General features: G+C 35.6%; 2 protein-coding genes across 2 annotated transcripts; both read right to left on the reverse strand.

Moving 5' to 3' along the window:
* Positions 1 to 4,368: 4,368 nt before the first annotated feature.
* Positions 4,369 to 8,418, reverse strand: LOC137808332 (probable disease resistance protein At5g66900). The gene is made up of 5 exons (XM_068609389.1): positions 7,263 to 8,418; positions 6,301 to 6,701; positions 5,797 to 6,155; positions 5,423 to 5,631; positions 4,369 to 5,330 (listed from the first exon to the last, which is right to left on the reverse strand). Exons 1-5 carry the CDS (start codon positions 7,885 to 7,887, stop codon positions 4,504 to 4,506), a joined length of 2,421 nt encoding a protein of 806 aa, XP_068465490.1. The 5' UTR covers positions 7,888 to 8,418; the 3' UTR covers positions 4,369 to 4,503.
* Positions 8,419 to 12,389: 3,971 nt separating this feature from the next.
* On the reverse strand, positions 12,390 to 16,435 carry LOC137808333 (probable disease resistance protein At5g66900). Its single transcript, XM_068609390.1, has 5 exons — positions 15,285 to 16,435; positions 14,323 to 14,723; positions 13,819 to 14,177; positions 13,444 to 13,652; positions 12,390 to 13,351 (listed from the first exon to the last, which is right to left on the reverse strand). The coding sequence occupies exons 1-5, from the start codon at positions 15,907 to 15,909 to the stop codon at positions 12,525 to 12,527; spliced, it is 2,421 nt and encodes an 806-aa protein (XP_068465491.1). The 5' UTR covers positions 15,910 to 16,435; the 3' UTR covers positions 12,390 to 12,524.
* Between the last annotated feature and the right edge of the window lie 7,431 nt (positions 16,436 to 23,866).

Consider the following 23,866-nt stretch of genomic DNA (forward strand, 5'->3'; position numbering starts at 1 on the left):
ACCTGGCTTCCTAGTAGAGTACTTAGTTTGCTGACAAACAAGACAACACTCTACAAAAATCTTGATGTCTTGACGCATAGACTCCCAAAAGAAATTAGCAGATAGCCTTTTAAGCGTTTTGACAACTCCAGCATGACCACCGATGGGGGTTTCATGAAATTCTTTCATCAAAAGTACTTTGAAACGAGAGTTATGAGGTAGCCATATTCTCCCTTTTTTCAACAGCAAACCATTAGAAATAACGTAATCTGGGTAGCTAGAAGGATCCGAATTGACCTTTTTACAAAATTCTTGGTAGGTGGGATCCTGACGCATTTCATTGCACAATTCTTCAATAAACAAGAATTGTGGTGTGGTTAGCATAGAGAGTTCAGCAGTGGGAGATTCCCAGCAACGAGAAAGGGCGTCAGCAACCACATTTGACTTACCTGACTTATATTGAATGTCATAGTGATAGCCTAAGAGCTTTGACAGATAAAATTGCTGCTCAGGCGTTTGAATGACTTGTGTCAACAGCTCCTTCAAACTTCTATGATCTGTTTGGATGACAAAGTAGTGACCCAAGAGGTATTGGCGCCATCTTTTGACAGCACTCGTAATGGCATGAAGCTCTCTAATATATGTTGAAGCCTTAGAGAGACGAGGACAAAAAAGTTTGCTGAAATACGCAATTGGATGATCCCCTTGTAACAATACGGCTCCCATTGCTAGTCCTGATGCATCTGTTTGAACTACAAACGGTACTGAGAAATCTGGGAGAGACAAAACCGGTGCTGTAGCAAGAGCAATTTTCAATTGAACAAACGCCTGTTGAGCAGTAGATGCCAATCGAATGCGTTTTTCTTTAATAGAGAAGTAAGAGGGTGTGCCAGGGTAGCATAACTGCGCACAAAGTGACGATAAAAACCAGAGAGGCCCAAAAACCCTCGCAAACTCTTCACAGATTTAGGATTTGGCCAGTCCAAAACCCCTTGAATCTTACTAGGATCCGGAGCAACAGTTCCAGCAGTAACAATGTGGCCTAGATAAGCTATGGTGGATTGGCAGAATGAACACTTGGTAGGTTTTAAGTGGAAATGATGAGTCTCAAGAATGCAAAATACCTGCGAAAGATGTTCCAAATGAGCTTCCATAGTATCACTGAAGACCAATATATCATCAAAGAAGACAATCACTGTCTTGCGAAGGAGGGAACGGAAAATGTCGTTCATGGTTGCTTGAAATGTGGAGGGGGCGTTACATAGGCCAAACGACATTACTCTATACTCGTAATGACCGTCATGAGTCCTAAATGCCGTCTTTGGAATATCTGGTGGTGCCACCCTAATTTGGTGAAAACCTGAGGTGAGGTCCAGTTTGGAAAATACACGAGCGTGACCAAGTTCGTCCAAAAGCTCATCAATTGTGGGCAATGGAAATCTGTCGCGAATGGTGAGAGTGTTGAGAGCGCGATAGTCGACGCACATACGCCATGATCCATCTCTCTTTTTCAACAATAGCACAGGAGAAGAAAAAGGGCTATTACTGGGCTGAATCCATCCTGTAGCGAGGAGCTTAGAAACTTGTGATTCAATTTCACGTTTTTGTGAGTGGGGATATCTGTAAGGACGGACGCTTACTAGGGAAGAGTTGGCTAGCAGGGGTATGGTGTGGTCTGTAGGTCTGGGCGGGGGTAGAGTGGAGGGTTCGGTGAAGAGGTAGTCGTGTTTGGAAAGGAGTGTTTGGAACGGAGAAGGGAGGGTGTCGATTTCAGGTGTGGGGTGTTTGGGTGGTACTGGAGTGTTAGGGTTAGTGTTGAAGTCGGGTATAGGTCCAACGATGGATAGGGAGAAGAATTGGGCTGTAGTGTCAAAACGGGTTGCCTTTTGAATGTAATGTAGGCCCACCATAGGGGTATGTGATTCACCTTTGAGTTCAATGCACTGGTTGTTATGGAAAAAGGACAAGCTGAGTGTTGCATAATTCATTAGTATTGGGCCAATTTGTTTGAGCCATTGGGCCCCAAGTACAATATCCGCACCCCGGAGGTCCAAACGATACAGATCAATGGTGAAAGAATGCTTTTGCAACATAATGGGCACCGCTGCACATATTTGAGAGCAAAGCAACTCTTGGCCACTCCCCACTAGAACCTTGAATGGCTTAATCGAATCATGGGCCAGGCCCAAATCATCAACAAGGGATTCTTGTATGAAATTATGAGTACTCCCGCCGTCAACGAGCACACGCACCGGTTGAGACCCGATAAAGCCAAGTATCCGGATTGTATCCCCAGCCGGAGCTCCAGAAAGAGCAAAAAGGCTCAACTGTGCTGCCTGGACTTCTGCTTGTGGGATGGGGTCGCCGCCCGAATCAATAGGTTGGTCGAGTGAGTCCTCTATACCGGTAAGAGAGAAAGAATCACTGTCATCAGCCAACATCAAAAAAACGCGAGCACCACATTTGTGCTGTTTGGACCATTTATGATCGCAATTAAAGCATAAGCCCTTGTCGCGGCGTTCATCCAATTCTGGACCCGAGAGGTGGCGAAAACGCGGCTTCGCCGGCGGAGTGGGTAGCAACCCGGTAGTAGGTTGCGCTGTAGCTTCAGGAGCCTTACTAACAGGGCGCGGTGAGGACGATGGTTGCCATGGCATGGAAGGACGTGAACGTGAGGTGCGTGTAAGCTCTTGCAATTTATCTTCCTGCAGCCTAGCCAAACCTGATGCCTGAGAAATAGAAGTGGGTTGTTGCACAACCACTTCACGGCGAACGTCGCTCTTTAAGCCGGAGATGAAACAGCTAAGTAGATCTGCATCTGAAAGTCCCTCCAATCGATTTGCCAATGCTTCAAATCCTGTAAGGTAAGCTGCCACCGTTGTTGACTGAGTTAGTTTGAACAATTTGCCACGAGGGTCGTCAAAGACTGTCGGAGCAAAACGTGTTTCTAGCTTCTCTAAGAATTGAGCCCAAGACGCAATTTGGCTATTACGATACATCCACTGGTACCAAGCAAGCGCTGCGCCGTCGAGGTAAAAAGAGGCAATAGTGATGCGCTCCTCTTCTGGTGTTCGGTGGTATGTGAAGAATTGGGAGATCTTGAAAATCCAACCATGAGTGTCGGTTCCATTGAATCGAGGAACGTCTAGCTTCAAACGAGGATGATTGTGTGATTCGGCAGAAGACGGCGATGGACGAGGGTTGATGGTGCCCTCAATAAGGCGTCGCATGGCTTCAAACTGGGTGGTGAGTGACGCGACTTGGCGAGCCAACTCAGTCACTTCTGAAGGAGGCGGTGGCGGTGGAGGGTGTGGATTCATGGAAGGAGTGGAATCACAATGAAAGCACCAATGATAACTCTCAGTATCGAGGACTGAGAAACCTCCTGCTGAAATGTCTAAGAAAGGAAATGGACTTGAGATTAAAGCTTATTGATGCCTTAAGATGAACTAGCACAAGGCTATATAAAGGAAATACATATGGTAACTTCTGTCAAAGCATAACCGAAGGCATAGGAATATGAATGATTGCTATATGGAGACTTATTGCTATAATAGAGACTTATTGCTATAATGGAGACTTTATTTGTAAACAATGTGATCTTTCAGTTTAGATGGAGGCTTCCTAATGCGATTGGGCCGTGATGATCCAACATTATTGGGTTGAGCAGGAGTGTTGGGCTAAGTAATATTAGGGACATGGCCGTTCGTATCAACTAGTGTCACCAAGAAGATGAAGAACATATGTTCTGTGAAAAAAATACCCTTGCTAGTTCGGGCAATTTTCAAATTGAGAAAATATTTAAGTTTTTCAAATCCTTAACCTTAAAAACTGTCTAAATATCTTGTGACGTGTTGAATGTTTGAGATACAATCCCCTCCAAGTGTGGTGTCATCTACATTCACAAGAACGGTGAATAAGTATGAGTCCCTTTTGAAAGAAGAGCGGGTTGAAATGCAGGCGTTCAACATAATGTGATAAGCATAATAGTGGAAAGAGAAAGAGAGAGAAATGCATATAGAAGAACAAGACGTGCACGTGAAGCATGTAAGGAGAAAAACATTATATTGTTCATACATACAAAATATGAGAGAAAACAAGTAGAACAAAAAGGGTATAACATAAAAGAGAAGGGAACTCAACAATAACCACGATGTCACTAAAATAATTTAGTTTGGGATGTCGAACCCAAATTTTGTGAACAAAGAGATTCTCACTCGGGCCAAAATCATTGATGAGCAACAGTATTGGGCTTACTTTTCCTTCATCCTGAAAAGTAATGGGTCATACACATTACTTCCTAATGAATAGCTTACTTATGTAATCCCCAATCTTCATCACTCCCTCATTCCCCTCCACGGAATGTTCAAGCAATGGACTCCAAAAATGTAGAGAAAAAAACAGCACAAGCTCGTAATAATTTTGAAAAGGACACAGGTTTGGTTCTCAGAATATAATATACATTGCCTCCAAATAACGCGAGCTACTTGATTGTGTTGCCAAAACCAAGTGCCAGAATGCAAATTAAAGAAGAGAAACTGGGTTGAAATCATTTGTGACTTCTTCTACCTTTAGATTACTATTAATGTGTCTAAAAGGTTCCCATAATGCAGCCCTCTCTTCATCGCATACTACCACACTTAAGCTCTCAAGGTCATTCACTGAGTATGGCAGTTCATACAATCTGGTGCAACCTCTGCAATTGAACCTTTCTAAACTACGCAACTTCCCAATGTTCTCTGGTAAGTTACCAAGGCTTACACAGTCAGAGATGTCAAGAAATTTCAGTTTATGAAGGCTTGTGATGCTGTCTGGCAACTCTTCTAATTCAGTACAAGAAGTAAGCCTCAGTGATTCCAAATTCACCAACTTTCCAATTCCTATAGGAAGTTTAGAAAGCTTATGGCAGTTTGTGATGCTTAGCTTCTTTAGGGAAACAATATCAGAGAGTCCATCTGGCAATTCCTCCATATCACAGTAATCAATGTTCATTTCCTTCAGATTTGGCAGCACATCAGAAACTTTGATGGTCCTAATTTTGAAGGCTTCATTCACATTGCACATAAAGAAAGAGAACTTGTGCAGATTCTTCAGTGGCACTCCATTCTTGCTCAGGAAAGGAATTGAAACCTTCTCTAACCTGATTCGTTTGAGATCAGAAAGATAATCAAGCCGCTCTAAATTCTCCAACTCAGCACGATTGACGTCATAATTCGTTATTATCAGGACTTTTAATTTATTCATTTTCTCCATGAACATCGGTAGTGAGTGCTTCTTTTCTCTAAGGTTCATCACTAGAACCTTAACCTCATTTGGCTGCAAGTTGCACCACTCTGAAGTGAATTCTTCATCTGCAAAATCAGATTCAATATTTAGTGTTTGAGAAGTCTCTCTCAACATGTGTGCATGCCATAAGTGCATCAAGATAGAAATATGAACATACCAGTTGAGATGGATAATGTGTGGGCTGCAATGTGATACTCATTCTTTGTAGTCCACCATTTGGGAATATGGTTCCCTCTTAGGTCAATTATTAGTCTATGACTCTTTTCCGTCGGTAACTTACTTGTTTGAAGGATGGCTATGTCCCGAAGAAGACCATGCTGCGTAACATAGTGGTAATTGTAGTCACCTATGCCACTTGCAGAACTCCTGACCAATGAATAGAAATTAATCGCCTATGAGTTCATGCACACAAAACAGCTCAAACAATATTCTCTTTATCTAACAACAGTAAATTTTCAAGATATACTAGGAATGATTTTAAATGGTTTAAGGCATGGATGTTCTCCACTGAGAAGCAGTAATTCGCCATACCTTGTGACAACCATATCAGCCACGTTCCTTTTGACAAGTTCATGTATATTCTCCATTGCAGTGTCATCGTCTTCATCACGCTGTTCTGCCCATATATCAACAAGTGCTGCAGCGGGTATCTTCTGTGCTTCAGGAAACAAGCTCAGGTCCGTAAAACTCTCAGCCACCTTAGCATCCAAATCATCAAAGCTTTTTTGGAGGCAAGTAAAAAGCACATCCTGACTAGAACTGTAAGTAAGAACAGAATGACCCTTCGACAATGTCTTCGCCCTGTTGTGCCAAACCACTGGTGCTTCAAGACTTAAAGATTTTCCAGTCACCAAAAGAGCCAAGGGAGAACCCCTGCACCCTTTTGCTATCTGCAATTTATTTGGTGTTCAGTGAAACCAGAAATTGCTACTAAAACATTTAGCATTGTTTTAAAATTATCATTACTGGAAGTATTTTGTAGTTACAGTTTTACACACCGCATTTGTAATAGTATAATTGAGCAATAGAGAGTACCTTCTTGACAACATTATCGGGAATGTTAGAGCTAGTCTGATCCAGGGATGCATAGTGGCGAAATAAGTTTAAAGCATCGGCTTCATTAAGTGATTTCAACACGTATGGCTCCCCAAATCCTTTAATTGTGAATCTTGATGTCACTAAAATCTTGTAGTCTGGGATCTGAAACACGAATTTCTCAACTAGAGATGTTGACTTTGGCAAAACACCGTCAAGGACCAACAACATGGGGGTTTTCCCAATCTGTTTTAGCAAATTTTCCAATTGATAAGCTACATCCTCATCACTTTGAAACTCTGGCTTCTGGTAACCATTGTGTTCAAACAGTCTCTCCACTATGGTGCTTACCTTGGGCGCTTCCGCTAAGGAGATGAAGAATATGTTGTCCATGAATTTACCTAAACAAATTTCAACATGTTTAGAGTTCCGGATATTCATTCTAAAATTCCTATTACTTAGACATGTTTACTAAACAGGTGAAAATATGACCTTCACAGAAAATAAGATCAAGCTTCGTAGCCCAATTATTTTGGACATCATCAAGAACATATAAAATAGTTTCACTTCTCAACTTCTTAAATCACTTTATTCTCTCCACATTCACACATCTATTCCCCTAATGGATTAAGTGTGCTTGTATTTTCAACAAGTTCAATGTTTCTGCCTCAAAATGGGTAAAGGTCTCTTAAATGAAAGTTTTCCAAACACATCCTAAAACCCATTTGTTGCATTCTGACAACAAAACATTCAGTTGTAGCTAATAGCTAGCGTACAATGACTAAAAGTGGCAACCTCTATCAAATGTGACAGCTACCGAACTAGATTCAGTACTAAATAGTATCCAGTAACTAGTAATGAAGTTAAATAACTACCTAATGGTTTGAGATCAATAGAACAAGAAGACCCTCAAACAACTTTTCAAACGATACGACAGACAGATAATGGGTGATCATTCATACCTTTAACTTCCTCATCAGAACAAAACTTCTTGGCCAACGTTGACTTTCCCGAACCTCCTGTTCCTGTCACTGTCAGCACTGAGCCCACATGATGATCCTTCAGCAACTTGAATTTCAACTCCCTCAAATGAACATCCAACCCAACAGTGAAAGCAGGGGGTTCAGGTGGAGAGCACAAGCCTTTTAATCCAATCCTTCTCGGAGCATTCTCCACAAGCCTCGCATGAATCTCGGTCAGCAGCACCTGGTTTTCCAACACAGTGACGTTTATATTTCCTTGCATATCTAATTGAAAGTACCGATAAATAGAATCGATCAACTCTTGAAGTTTCTCTTGGGAATTCGCCTTATAACAGAAATTCCACCGATCAACTTTGGAGCACTCCTTAACAAGCTCCTTCCCCTTCTTTATCTGGTCAATCAGCTTCTTCGTTGCCTTAGGTGGTTTATCCAATCGCTTGTTAATACCATCTATCTGCCTAGCCACAGGTTCTACTATTTGGAGGATTTCTCGCAATTTTTCCAGGGTGGATCTGAACTTCACTGCCCTGTCTTTCATTTCCACAACAGTCTTCAGCAGTTCATCAAGCACTTTTCCAAGAACAGCATCAAGAACCATAGCCATGACTACTGCCCACAGAAACTAATTAACTAAAAACACCCAAAATCAGAAACTTTGATCTAACACTGGTATCTGAGTCAAACAAACTCAATATAAAGGTACGGGCATCAGGAAAATAGCAAAAATGTGGTGAAATAATACAGAATGCTAACAAAAATTCTCCAAAGATTCTTTTTCTTTTTCTTTTTCTTTCAAAGACTCTGTTACGTTGGAGAATCTGGTACCAGATGTCTTTGTTCACACCAATCAGGGTATACAGGAAAAGATGGCTAGATAGTTTGTTTCTCTGAAAACTGCAAGATTCTCTTGGATTTATAGGATTTAGTGTTTTTTTTGTTTTGACGAGGCCCTTCACACTAAACCGAGTTTCCCATCGGCTTCCTTTGCTCTATAACGTAGAACTTTCCTTCAACAATGGTTACGAAAAATTTCTTTGTCTTGACTTTGGGGTCACTGAGACCAACAATGTATAACTTCAGCTGGTTGAGGTTCACATACTACCCAATGTTCACACTGACACACAGTAGTTAAGACATTGTCTGAATAACTGTGATTGTTATAAATATAATAATAATAATAATTAATTAGAGAAATTGTATTTTTTTGTCGTATAATTTAATGGGAACACTGAACACATTAGTTCCAAACATATGCAAAGACTTTTATGACCCCTCATGTCGTCGTCAACGTAAATTAGTTTCAACCCTTAAACTTAAATGCTATTATATTATTGGTTTTTTTTTTGTCTCGTAGGAGTGGTCCAATTTATTTCGTTTATTATGAAAATGTATAAAAAATAATTTCTTTACAATTTTGGAAAGATAATGTTTTATTAGCACATTTTGTTGTGAAGAAGAAGTCATGTTTATGACATATAATTTTAGTATAAAATGAAATTTATAGTAAAGTTGTGTTATGGCAGAAGCAAAATAGTTAGGTATTCATGCATGAGTAACACGTAAAATAAATTGAGTTTGTGTATGACTCTAACGACTTAAATTGTTTTATTTTACATTCAATAGTTTTCTATTAATTTCTTCATAATCATATATCGCAAATTGACATTTTTTGTTTTTTCTAGCTTTTGATATTCTTTTTGTTTTGTTTGTTACTTCTTTTAGGTTTTATGTTTATTTTTGTTTACTTTAAATACGTGATTAGTCTAGTAATTTGGTGATGTTTGTCTGTGTCTTTTTTACTTATGGGTCACCTTTCATTTTCTATAGATTTCGTTGATAATTGGATTGAAATTTTTTCTCTCATAGCACATGAATAAAAAGGGAAATTCTTTTTTAAAAAATGCAAGTTGGACCATCATTTGGTTGGCTCTGCACGTTCACGTACCATTTGCACCTTCCATGCAATTATAACACCATTTGCACCTTCCATGCATTTATATAACACTGCTTTATGTAACATTTTTCTTGCATGTGGGACCACTTTCTTTTTCTTGTCCTTTTGTTTGTTATATTTTTTATATTTCGCTTGCACAACTTTAATGTAAAATAAAATAAATGAAGTTGTTAAAGTTATGCACAATTTTAGTTGATTTATTTTAAGCTAGATATTATGCTTTAAAATCTTGTGCGCATCTTGAACGTTTAGTACTTCTAAAAATAATTCAAAATTAATTTTAATACGTATTAATCAAATTATCAACATCAATTAGATTTAAGATTAAAAACATTATTTGAAAACCTTCTTTTTCAGAAAGCTATTGGTAACATTATTACAAAAAAAAAATTCTATCTCAATACAAGTTTCAAACGTTGAAGTATATCAAACATTTCCTAAGATTAACTTTAACAAAAACAAAATCCTAATTCGAATAATTTCTGGAAAAAAATCTTTCTCTAGTAAAAAACTTCTTGCATTTTTTAAAACCTTCCGTCTTTGTATGAATTCAAAATGTTCATGCATAACAAAGTATTACATGACATTATTTTTTTATTTAAACAAAATTAGAAAAGTAAATAACTATTGTTTTTGAAAAATTATTCACAGTCAAATTACAAAAACCTTTTAGAATGAGTTAATCAATACATTGATGTAGTTCTTTGAATAATGAGTTTTGCAAATGATTAATAATTAATTAGAAACATAATTAAATTATAATTATTAAGTTTAGAAGAATCTTGAATGGTTAGATCGTTTATCGTGAAAGCAAAAACTAGACAGTCTAACACGAAAACGAAGACTAAATCATTTTGCACTTTGTGTTTGAGACTGTCTTGCATGTTAAACTCTAGTGAGACAGTTTAATGAGTTTAACCTATTGAGACCTTCTAACATGTTCAACTATGTGAGACCATGTAGAACATTATAGTATTTTGAGACCATGTAACATATTTAACAATGTGAGACCGTCTAACAGGTAAATATTGTAACTTGTCTAACAATTATGCTTTGACATTTGCACAATAAGAAGTTTTGTTATATCCTTAATACACCTTATAGTGTTTGTTATCATCAAAACCTCATAGATTCTATTATCATAAGACCGTTTAGTGGGGTATTAGACTATCGAACAGTGACTATACCATCTAATGTATTAACATTTGACCTTTGTGTGGTGCGACACCAAGATAAGTGTCACACATTTCCTCTCAATCAAACATTATGCAACCAACAAGCGGTGGTCCATCTACTTAGACCTAATTGAAGTGAATTATCCTATAATGTAATGGTACACTCGCCAGTTGGAATGTGGAATGTGCGAGTTTCAGGTCTCCACCTCTCAACCAAAAATGTTACTAAGACATTATCCACTTTTAAATGTCTTAATTTTGCAATTTCATTGGAATTGTTAAAAGGTGTCATTGAATGACAATAAGACTCCACAACATCATGTTTGAGATTCTGCAAAATTGAAGAAACTAATATACCATGAAAATATTACCATAAAAACTACACTTTGGAGAACAAAAAATGTGATGAACTTGTCATAGTAGCAATGTATACAAACCTATGTTTTTGGTTGATTCCACAACAACATATTGATGGAGCAAAATTTACTTTGCAATGGAGAAAAGGTTAGAAAAGTAGTTACAAGCAGTGTCTTTTGGAATACCGTAAATGATAAAATTTGTGAAGTTGTATTTATAGATGGTCTCGATTGAATTTAGAGCATTAATTGGGGTAGATTCAATCTAAGACATTATATTTGGCTTGACACTCTACTTAAGAATACGTGTCATGTTCAGGAAATAATGTGGATGAATAGTGCCTCGTGCTTTGTGTGTATTCATTTTGGAGTGTTGATGAGGACAAATTCAATTTAGGACATTGCTTTTGGGTTGACACTTTGCTCAAAAATCTTTGTCATGTTTAGGCAATAATGTGGGTGAACATTGTCTCGTGCTTTATATGAGTTCATTCTAGAGTGTTGATGGGAAATGAATTTGGGACGTTGGTTTAAGGTTGACAAGAAGAATGGGTTTTTGACTATGATGGAGTTATTTTTTTTGTTTTTTACCAAAATGGGATCCGTTTAAAAAAAATACAAATTTAGGCTAGTCGTACCAATTCGGCACGACTTCATATGCACAAATCGTTCCAATTAGACATGACTTCTGCCCTATCATACTAAAGTCGTGCCAAGTTGGCACGACTTCTGCCTTGTCATACTGAAGTCGTGCCAACTTGACACTACTTTTGCCACGTCATAAATTTTTTTATCTATGTATTTATTCATTCATAACACCCTTAGAACATTCATTTTCTTTATCTATGTATTTATTCATTCATAACACTCTTAGAACATTCATTTTCTTTATCTATGTATTTATTCATTCAATTCAAACATGATCCATACACGATTATTCAATTTTTTGTTGCTTAAAACTAACACTCTTAGAAAATTATGTATCAAATTAATTTTTAACATTACATAACTTACTACCCAATATATAAACAATAAAATTAAAAAAAATTATAACGTGACAGGAGTCGTGCCAAGTTGGCACAACTTCAGTATGACATGGCAGAGTCGTATCTAATTGGGACGATTTGTGCATATGGAGTCGTGCTGAATTGGCACGACTTGCCTAAATTTGTAATTTTTTTTAAACGGACCCCACCTAAATTTGTAATTTTTTTTAAACGGACCCCATTTTGGTAAGAAGCAAAAAAAATAACACCATGATGGTAAAAAACCCCAAAAAGAATCTTTGTCATGCTCACGCATTAATGTGGGTAAACAGTGTTTTATACTTTACTAGTAGATTCATTCTAAAGCATTGATGACTTGATGGAGAAACATTCAATACAGAACGTTGATTTATGGGTTAACACTTACTTAATAATCTCTATCATGCTCTATCATGTTGAGCCAATAATGTGGGAAACAATTCCTCATACTTTGTGTGGCTTAATTTTCCTTCATCCTGAAAAGTAATGGGTCATACACATTACTTCCTAATGAATAGCTTACTTCTGTAATCCCCAATCCTCATCACTCCCTCATTCCCCTCCACGGAATGTTCAAGCAATGGACTCCAAAAATGTAGAGAAAAAAACAGCACAAGCTCGTAATAATTTTGAAAAGGACACAGGTTTGGTTCTCAGAATATAATATACATTGCCTCCAAATAACGCGAGCTACTTGATTGTGTTGCCAAAACCAAGTGCCAGAATGCAAATTAAAGAAGAGAAACTGGGTTGAAATCATTTGTGACTTCTTCTACCTTTAGATTACTATTAATGTGTCTAAAAGGTTCCCATAATGCAGCCCTCTCTTCATCGCATACTACCACACTTAAGCTCTCAAGGTCATTCACTGAGTATGGCAGTTCATACAATCTGGTGCAACCTCTGCAATTGAACCTTTCTAAACTACGCAACTTCCCAATGTTCTCTGGTAAGTTACCAAGGCTTACACAGTCAGAGATGTCAAGAAATTTCAGTTTATGAAGGCTTGTGATGCTGTCTGGCAACTCTTCTAATTCAGTACAAGAAGTAAGCCTCAGTGATTCCAAATTCACCAACTTTCCAATTCCTATAGGAAGTTTAGAAAGCTTATGGCAGTTTGTGATGCTTAGCTTCTTTAGGGAAACAATATCAGAGAGTCCATCTGGCAATTCCTCCATATCACAGTAATCAATGTTCATTTCCTTCAGATTTGGCAGCACATCAGAAACTTTGATGGTCCTAATTTTGAAGGCTTCATTCACATTGCACATAAAGAAAGAGAACTTGTGCAGATTCTTCAGTGGCACTCCATTCTTGCTCAGGAAAGGAATTGAAACCTTCTCTAACCTGATTCGTTTGAGATCAGAAAGATAATCAAGCCGCTCTAAATTCTCCAACTCAGCACGATTGACGTCATAATTCGTTATTATCAGGACTTTTAATTTATTCATTTTCTCCATGAACATCGGTAGTGAGTGCTTCTTTTTTCTAAGGTTCATCACTAGAACCTTAACCTCATTTGGCTGCAAGTTGCACCACTCTGAATTGAATTCTTCATCTGCAAAATCAGATTCAATATTTAGTGTTTGAGAACTCTCTCTCAACATGTGTCCATGCCATATGTGCATCAAGATAGAAATATGAACATACCAGTTGAGATGGATAATGTGTGGGCTGCAATGTGATACTCATTCTTTGTAGTCCACCATTCGGGAATATTGTTCCCTCTTAGGTCAATTATTAGTCTATGACTCTTCTCCGTCGGTAACTTTCTTGTTTGAAGGATGGCTAGGTCCCGAAGAAGACCATGCTGCGTAACATAGTGGTAATTGTAGTCACCTGTGCTACTTGCAGAACTCCTGACCAATGAATAGAAATTAATCGCCTATGAGTTCATGCACACAAAACAGCTCAAACAATATTCTCTTCATCTACCAACAGTAAATTTTTCAAGATATACTTGGAATGATTTTAAATGGTTTAAGGCATGGATGTTCTCCATTGAGAAGCAGTAATTCGCCATACCTTGTGACAACCATATCAGCCACGTTCCTTTTGACAAGTTCATAGATATTCTCCATTGCAGTGTCATCGTCTTCATCACTCTGTTCTGCCCATATATCAACAAGTGTTGCAGCGCGTATCTTCTGTGCTTCAGGAAACAAGCTCAGGTCTGTAAAACTCTCAGCCACCTTAGCATCCAAATCATCCAAGCATTTTTGGAGGCAAGTAAAAAGCACATCCTGACTAGAACTGTAAGTAAGAACAGAATGACCCTTCGACAATGTCTTCGCCCTGTTGTTCCAAACCACTGGTGCTTCAAAACTTAAAGATTTGCCAGTCACTATAAGAGCCAAGGGAGAACCACTGCACCCTTTTGCTATCTGAAATTTATTTGGTGTTCAGTAAAATCAGAAATTGCTACTAAAACATTTAGCATTGTTTTAAAATTATCATTACTGGAAGTATTTTGTAGTTACAGTTTTACACACCGCATTTGTAATAGTATAATTGAGCAATAGAGAGTACCTTCTTGACAACATTATCGGGAATGTTAGAGCTAGACTGATCCAGGGATGCATAGTGGCGAAATAAGTTTAAAGCATCGGCTTCATTAAGTGATTTCAACACGTATGGCTCCCCAAATCCTTTAATTGTGGATCTTGATGTCACTAAAATCTTGTAGTTTGGGATCTGAAACACGAATTTCTCAACTAGAGATGTTGACTTTGGCAAAACACCGTCAAGGACCAACAACTTGGGGGTTTCCCCAATCTGTTTTAGCAAATTTTGCAATTGATTAGCTGCATCCTCATCACTTTGAAACTCTGGCTTCTGGTAACCATTGTGTTCAAACAGTCTCTCCACTATGGTGCTTAACTTGGGCGCTTCCTCTAAGGAGATGAAGAATATGTTGTCCTTGAATTTACCTAAACAAATTTCAACATGTTTAGAGTTCCGGACATTCATTCTAAAGTTCCTATTACTTAGACATGTTTACTAAACAAGTGAAACTATGACCCTCACTGAAAATAAGATCAAGCTTCGTAGGCCAATTATTTTGGACATCATCAAGAACATATAAAATAGTTTCACTTCTCAACTTCTTAAATCACTTTATTCTCTCCACATTCACACATCTATTCCCCTAATGGATTAAGTGTGCTTGTATTTTCATCAAGTTCAATGTTTCTGCCTCAAAATGGGTAAAGGTCTCTTAAATGAAAGTTTTCCAAACACATCCTAAAACCCATTTGTTGCATTCTGACAACAAAACATTCAGTTGTAGCTAATAGCTAGCGTACAATGACTAAAAGTGGCAACCTCTATCAAATGTGACAGCTACCGAACTAGATTCAGTACTAAATAGTATCCAGTAACTAGTAATGAAGTTAAATAACTACCTAATGGTTTGAGATCAATAGAACAAGAAGACCCTCAAACAACTTTTCAAACGATACGACAGACAGATAATGGGTGATCATTCATACCTTTAACTTCCTCATCAGAACAAAACTTCTTGGCCAACGTTGACTTTCCCGAACCTCCTGTTCCTGTCACTGTCAGCACTGAGCCCACATGATGATCCTTCAGCAACTTGAATTTCAACTCCCTCAAATGAACATCCAACCCAACAGTGAAAGCAGGGGGTTCAGGTGGAGAGCACAAGCCTTTTAATCCAATCCTTCTCGGAGCATTCCCCACAAGCGTCGCATGAATCTCGGTCAGCAGCACCTGGTTTTCCAACACAGTGACGTTTATATTTCCTTGCATATCTAATTGAAAGTACAGATAAATAGAATCGATCAACTCTTGAAGTTTCTCTTGGGAATTCGCCTTATAACAGAAATTCCAACAATCAACTTTGGAGCACTCCTTAACAAGCTCCTTCCCCTTCTCTATCTGATCAATCAGCTTCTTCGTTTCCTTAGCTGGTTTATCCAATCGCTTGTTAATACCATCTATCTTCCTAGCCACAGGTTCTACTGTTTGGAGGGTGGCATGCAATTTTTCTAGGGTGGATCTGAACTTCACTGCCCTGTCTTTCATTTCCACAACAGTCTTCAGCAGTTCATCAAGCACTTTTCCAAGAACAGCATCAAGAACCATAGCCATGACTACTGCCCACAGAAACTAATTAACTAAAAACACCCAAAATCAGAAACTTTGATCTAACACTGGTATCTGAGTCAAACAAACTCAATATAAAGGTACGGGCATTAGGAAAATAGCAAAAAAGTGGTGAAATAATACAGAATGCTAACAAAAATTATCCGAAGATTCTTTTTCTTTTTCTTTCAAAGACTCTGTTACGTTGGAGAATCTGGTGCCAGATGTCTTTGTTCACACCAATCAGAGGATATAGGAAAAGATGGCTTGATAGCTTGTTTCTCTGAAAACTGCAAGATTCTCTTGGATTTATAGGATTTAGTGTTTCTTTTTTTTGTTTTGACGAGGCCCTTCGCACTAAACCGTGTTTCCGATCGGCTTCGTTTGCTCTAAAACGTAGAACTTTCCTTAAACAATGGTTACAAAAAATTTCTTTGACTTGGCTTTGGGGTCAGTGAGACCAACGATGTATAATTTCAGCCAGATGAGGTTCACGCACAATCAAATGTTCACACTGACACACGCTAGTTATGATTTTGTCTAAATAATTGTGATTATTATAAATATAATAATAATTAGTTAGAGAAATTGTATTTTTTTGTCGTAAAATTTAATGGGAACACTGAACACATTAGTTCCAAACACAGGCAAAGACTTTTATGACTCCTATTGTCGTCGTCAACGTTGGCAAGTAAATTAGTTTCAGCCCTTAGACTTAAATGCTATTATATTATTGGGTGTTTTTTCTCATAGAAATTGTCCAATTTATTTCGTTAATTATAAAAATGTATAAAAAAAATTGTTTACAATCTTGAAAAAAATCATGTTTGTGACATGTAAGTTCAGTTTAAAATGAAACAAAATGAACGTATATCAAAGTTGTGTTATGATAGAAGAAAGACTTTGGTTCAAAATAGTTAGGTCTTAAATCGTGCATTATTAATACAATTTTAACTAAAAAATAAAATTAGTATTATTTGAAGTCGTGTAAGGATGACAAAACTTCAGTATAAAATAAATCAATTGAAGTTGTGTATGATTCTAATGACCTCAATTATTTTATTTTACATTGTCGTGCAAACATGACACAACTTCAGTCTCTATTAATTTCTACATTTTTTATTTTTCTAACTTTTGATTTTTATTTTTATTTTTTTTTGTTGCTTCCTTTAGGTTTTATAATTATTTTGTTTACTTTAAATACGTGAATGGTAAAATAATTGGTGGTGTTTGTTTGCATGTTTCTCCTTTAAGTTATTTGCATGTTTATATAAGTTTCAAACATTGAAGTATATCATACATTTCTTGAGATTAATTTTAACAGAAACAAAATTCTAATTTGAATAATTTCTGGAAAAAGATACTTTATCTAGTAAAAAATTTATTGCATTTTCTAAAACCTTCCATCTTTGTATGATTTCAAAATGTTCATGCATAAGAAAGTATTAAATGGGATTATTTTGATTGAAACCGAATTAGAAATGCAAATAACTTATGTTTTTGAAAAACTATTCATAATTGAATTACAAAAACTTTCTAGAATGAATTAATCAAGACGTTGATATAGTTATTTGACCAAAAAATTAATTACTCTCATAATGAGTTTTATAAATTATTAATAATTAATTAGAAACATAATTAAATTATAAGTATTAAGTTTAGAAGAATACGGAATGGTTAGACCGTCTATTGCGAAAGCAAAGACTAGATTGTCTATCGCGAATGACAAAGACTAGACCGTTTTGCTCTTTGTATTTGAGATTGTTTTGTAGGTTAAACTCTAGTGAGACAGTTTAGCAAGTTTAACCTAATGAGATCATTTAACATGTTCAACTCTATGAGATCGTGTAGCACATTATAGTATTGTGAGACCATGTAACATGTTTAACAATGTGAGATCGTATAACATGTAAATATTGTAGATTGTCTAAAAATTATGCTTTGACATCTGAACAAAAGAAGTTTTGTTATATCCTTAACACACCTTATAGTATTTGTTATCATCAAAATCTCATAGATTTTATTATCATAAGACCGTTTTGTGGGGTATTAGACTATCTAATAGTGATTATACTGTATAACATCTTAACAGTTGATCTTTGCGTGGTGTGACACCAAGATAAGTGGCACACATTTCCTTCCAATCAAACATTATGCGACCAACAAACGGTGGTCCATCTACTAAGACCCAATTGAAGTGAAATGTCTTGTAATGTAATGGTACACTAGCTAGTTGGAAGGTGGAATGTGCGAGTTTTAGGTCTTCACCTCTCAACCGTTATTAAGACGTGATCCACTTTTAAATGTCTTAGTTTGCAATTTTATCAAATCCTGTTTGTTCCAATATTCGAATTATTAAAAAGTGTCATTGAAAGACAACAAGACTCCATAACATCATGTTTGGGATTCTGTAAAATTGAAGAAATTAATATTTCATGAAAAGGTTACCATAAAAACTACATTTTGGAGAAAGAATAATATGATGAACTTGCCATAGCAACCATGTATACAAACATATGTTTTTTTGTTAATTTCACAACAACAATGGTTATTATTATTTATGAATATTAATTATGATTTTATAATTCTTCATATGATATTAATATTTTTAATATTATGTATATAATTATTATGATCATAGTTTATAGGTAATAGAGATCTGTGGGTGATAGTTCGTTGGTAATAGAGATTTGTGGTAATAGTTGATAGGTAATAGATATCTGTAGGTAAAAGTTGGTAGGTAATAAGATCCGTGGGTAATAGTTGGTAGGTAATGCTGAATTTACCTACAGATTCAGAATCTGTGGGTAATTTCCGTAGGTAATGTTGTTCGTAGGTAATGTCCGTAGGTAATGTTGAATTTACCTACGGATTTAGATCCGTGGGTAAAAATTCGTAAATAATACTGATTTTTTTTGTAGTGTATACAATTTGTTCTCGAACGAGTGTTGGGACCTAGAGAACGATTGTTTATGCTTCTACTCTCGGTCGGTCCTTGTCACTCCTTTAAGCTTCCTGCTTCGCCTTCCTCCTCTCGATCGTCTGGTCTCACAAGCTAAGATGATACCTACAGAAGGCACTTCAACGCTCAAGCCAGTCATGGTGTCGACACTCGGTTGTCAAAGTACGGTAGATAATGACGTACCTGATTCTTGGAATTTGTACTATTTATATTACCTCAATGGACCTTCGTTGGTGAGTCGGATTAGGAGGTTGATTCATGTTTAGGGTTGTGTTAAACAACCATTAATTATGGGTTATTTATCAAAATCCAAATATATTAGAATACAAATTAATTGATCATGTACTATTTAGATTTCAAGATGAAGAGGACATACGAAAGAATATGAACAATGGATGGAGCTACGAAAGGTACCATTCCAAAAATTAGGAGAAAATATGAGTTGGGTGAAGTATAAAATTTACTCAGTTTAGATAATATTAGTTTTTTATTTTGACTCAAATTCACGTATTTGGTTAGATTCAACTAAGTTAGGTCTAGTATCAAATAGACAAAAATAGCAAAAGTTTAGAAATGAAAATTTATGATTAAATTTATTATAACCTCAACATTATATGAATATAAAGAAGGAAAAATAGCAATTATTTTTTCTGACATTATAAAATTTATATTCATTTTAATTTGTAAATAAACTATCTCTTATTTATTTTAATAAAATAATACTCTATCTTTTTAGTTTTAAAATAAATATTAACTCTTCGATGTTTTTAATAAATTATATTCATCTTCTTGTTTCTTTTTTAAACAAAATAAACTCTTTTTTTCTTATTTTATTAAAAAATTAAAAAATTTCTTAAAAAACAAATAAGTAGATTATGAATATTAAAATTAAAGTTTTAGAATATAATTTTTTTAAACAATATAGAAAAAATGAATGATTTAAGATGTTAACACATTATGTGAACAAGAATATTTAACCCTAAACTTGTGTTAAATTTTCATTGTCCACCAAAACTTGGCGACCTTATAGTTTTATAATGTAAAGATCGAAAACAAATACAATATATTTTAGTTTAAAAATAAATATTTATTTTTCATTATGACATTAATAAAACAATAATCCAACTCCTTATTTTTACTTATGTTTATATTTATATTAAAATAATATAAATACGGTTATTCCCAATAATTTGTAGTTTCAAAAAAATTCCACAAATTCCCTTATAATTATATGATGACATGACTTGTGAAAACTCATCACTCTTCATCAGACCTAACACTTTGTTCAAATGAACTCCAACCCATCTTCTACCATTCCTTACGAAACCCTATTCACTTATTTGTTAGTCCTTAAGAACATATATAGTTTGTTAGTCCTTACTCTATTGTGCTTTTTTGTCCATATAAAAAATAGGTTAAGATACATTTTGAAAATCGATTAGTAATATTTTTATGTCTGAATAGAATTTGAGGAGAGGAAGGAAATATGTTAGATAATTTTGAAAATAAATAATGGAATACAACATTCAACTTCTTTTTGTCCCACCTCGCTTATTCCTGGCGAGTTCAGGAATCTCATAACCTTCAAAGATGGTGCCAATGTTAATTGTTGGATGGACCATGACCGATGAACTATGAAACTGACACGAACGGGAGGCTCCATTTCCACGCTTCGGATGCAAGATGACACGTTTCATTACTTGGTCACGACTCTCACAAAATTATCACAAGTAAGACAAATTCACATAAATTATGACAAAATTATAGAAATAGATAAAAACAGAAAAATTATAAAAATGAGTATTTCGTAGTAAAAAATGTTATGTAGTTGTTAATGGAACTAATTAAACTTATTTCTTTTAATAAGTCATAAACCCAGTTGATAATTTTGGTTTAAATAAAATGCAAAAAAATCGTAGACTTATTAACAACTTACTATATTTTATTTAAATTAAATTTGATTTTTTCTTTAAAAGAAAATGATAATTAATATTTTTTGAATTTGATCTAATAGTGTACAGATGCGTTCTTTCAAACATTTAATTGACGCTGCATTACGAGTAGCTTCCGTTATGTTTGAAACTCCAGATGTCCTGTATCTTCTAAGTGAAGTCCCAAATGAATTTTATGAATAGTTGACAGAATTCAAACAGGGAAAAAACAAGTCGTAGACTTTGGTTTGATGTTTTGCTTTGTTTTACAAAATGGTTTTCTTTTGTTAAGAGACACGCTTTAATTATTTATGATAAATCTAAAATATAATTTTGTATACTTTACAAATATGATATCTTAATATTATCTCCTCTTACTTTCCATTTATAATCTGAATGTGTTTCACTTCTTATTTCTTTCAATATATCATTCTAATATTTTTATTACCTTAAATCTTAATATTTTTAAAAGATATACCAATAATTAAAACACAACAATATATCACAACATAAATTATTTATCATAAATCTAAAATAGAATTTACATGTTTAAAAGTATTTATTTATTATAGTATAATGTATATATTTAAAAGTGTTTATTTATTATAAACCTTATTTAAAAGTGTATAATGTATATATTTAAAAGTGTTTATTTAGTGTCCGTTGTATTTTTATTTTATACATTTAGTTTAAGTTATTTTGTCTTTATCATTTAAACATTATTTGAATATAAATTAAAAATTGGTTCTTTTAACATTTAAAACGATCATTATATTGCGTTACAAGACTGACCCTTAATTAAACTCCAACCATCATAAGTTTTTTATTCTTTTCATAAAAACTAGGCGTAAGATATTATATATAGGGGTAAAACATAACACTTTAAGATGAGGATTTAAGATGAGGTTGGTGCATCACATTTATATAAAGAACAATACTTTTTAAATTCAACTAAAACATATACCATCCTTATCTAAGTCCTGAAAATGAGAATGACAATTTTTGCTTTGTCCATGCAACATCCATAGTAAAAAGTATCATTCAAGTGATAATTGACATGGAGTTCAATTATTTTTGTTTTCTTCCCATAGATACAAAATAAAAAGGGTTCCTTAATTGCAAATGTAAGTGATGTGGTTTCAAAAAGTTGATGATAAATATACTACGACAAAACTTTGAATCATGTGATTAAAATATAGACAAATGTTCATCCCAATACCGGCTAATTATTCTCAATGAATGTAGTCATTATTGCTGTAAAAAGAAAAAGTAGAAGAAAGAGATAAGGCATCTCCTATCATATGACAAGCTATTTTGACTCCACTTTTTGATGTACCAATTATTCACAACATGAAAACCAAAAGATGCACTGCTGGAACTGAGGTTATGGAGTTAACACTAAGGGGTACATTGATTTGATGACCACATTTGGAAGAGGCAATAAAACTAAAAAGATCAAAATCAGATATTTGGTGGTGGATGCTACTACATCATATAATGTGTTATTAGGACGATCCTCTTTGAATAAACTGGGAGCAATAGTTTCAACACCGCATTTGGCTATGAAGTTCCCAACGGAAAAGGGTGAGATAGCAACGGTTTATGTCAATCAAAAAGATGCTCGAGAATGTTATGCAGCGGGTTTAAAGATGAATTTAAGAGCAAACCATGATACTGAAAGAATGGTGGCAATGGCCGATTTGGACCCAAGAATAAATGACGAAAGGATAGAACCAAAAGAAGAAACCACAGCTGTGGTATTGGGTCAAGACGAGAAGCAATGCACTTATGTAAGTGGAAGTTTGCCCGAAGAGTTGTTAAGTAAATTCATCACAATGTTACGTAACAACAAAGATTTGTTTGCTTGGAAACCATCTGATATACCTGGGATTGATCTGAAAGTTGTTTGTCATAAATTGTCTGTATGTCAAGAAGCAAGACCGGTCTCTCAAAAAAGAAGAAAGTTGGGAGAAGAAAGACGAAAAGCAGCGATAGAAGAAACTGAGAAGTTAATGCAAGCTGGTTTCATAAAAGAGGCTCAATACACAACATGGTTATCCAATGTAGTGCTTGTCAAAAAACCAAATGGAAAGTGGAGGATGTGCACAGACTATACAGACTTAAACAAAGCTTGCCCGAAAGATACATACCCATTACCCAACATAGACCGATTAGTGGATGGGGCGTCTGGACAAGAGATGATGAGTTTTCTTGATGCCTATTCGGGGTATAATCAAATACAAATGTATGAGCCAGATGTTCCAAAAACGGCTTTCACCACAGACACCGCGAATTATTGTTATAAAGTCATGCCTTTTGGTTTGAAAAATGCCGGAGCAACATATCAAAGGTTGATGGACAAGGTGTTTAAGGATCAGATCGGAAAAAATATGGAGGTATATGTTGATGATATGGTCGTAAAATCAAGGGAGATAGAGAAACACTTGGAAGACCTTGAGGAGGTGTTTGCACAGATAAGGAAATACGAAATTCGGCTTAATCCAGAAAAATGCGTTTTTGGGGTAAGAGGTGGAAAATTTCTAGGTTTCATGTTGACAAACAGAGGCATTGAAGCAAACCCTGACAAGTGCGAAGCAATAATGAAGATGGGAAGCCCAAAGAATTTGAAGGAGGTACAAAGACTAGTGGGAAAACTTAACTCCTTATCAAGATTTCTACCAATTCTTGCCGAAAAAACCAAGCCAATAGTAAACTTGCTAAAAAAATCTGAAACCTTTGAGTGGGATGAGCGATGTGAGCAAGCCTTTTCTCAAATCAAAACTATAGTGGCCGAACCACCAATCTTGGTTAAACCAGTGTTAACCCAACCCATCATAGTCTACCTAGCAACCTCAGCTGAAGCCATAGGAGCAGCCTTGATACAAGAAACCCCAGAACAAAAACCAATATATTTTGTGAGTCGATCCCTACAGAGTGCCGAAACCAGATATCCCAAGATTGAAAAAGTAGCCTTAACCCTGGTGTATGCTGCGAGACGTCTTCGGCCATATTTTCAGAATCATCAGATAATTGTGAGAACAGATTATCCAATATCCAAAATTTTGAGAAA

The sequence above is a fragment of the Phaseolus vulgaris genome, chromosome 3 (assembly GCF_000499845.2).
Source record: "Phaseolus vulgaris cultivar G19833 chromosome 3, P. vulgaris v2.0, whole genome shotgun sequence".
Classification (NCBI taxonomy): Eukaryota; Viridiplantae; Streptophyta; class Magnoliopsida; order Fabales; family Fabaceae; genus Phaseolus; species Phaseolus vulgaris.

Bases quoted from the DNA above. Each gene is read 5' to 3' on its own strand.
- LOC137808332 (XM_068609389.1), bottom strand. From the start codon at position 7,887: ATGGCTATGGTTCTTGATGCTGTTCTTGGAAAAGTGCTTGATGAACTG. The intron at 5,632-5,796 runs GTATGGCGAATT...TTCATTGGTCAG, and splicing joins GCTGATATGGTTGTCACAAG to GAGTTCTGCAAGTGGCATAG. The intron at 5,331-5,422 runs GTATGTTCATAT...CTGATTTTGCAG, and splicing joins CACATTATCCATCTCAACTG to ATGAAGAATTCACTTCAGAG.
- LOC137808333 (XM_068609390.1), bottom strand. From the start codon at position 15,909: ATGGCTATGGTTCTTGATGCTGTTCTTGGAAAAGTGCTTGATGAACTG. The intron at 14,724-15,284 runs GTATGAATGATC...AAATTTGTTTAG, and splicing joins TTCTGATGAGGAAGTTAAAG to GTAAATTCAAGGACAACATA. The intron at 13,653-13,818 runs GTATGGCGAATT...TTCATTGGTCAG, and splicing joins GCTGATATGGTTGTCACAAG to GAGTTCTGCAAGTAGCACAG.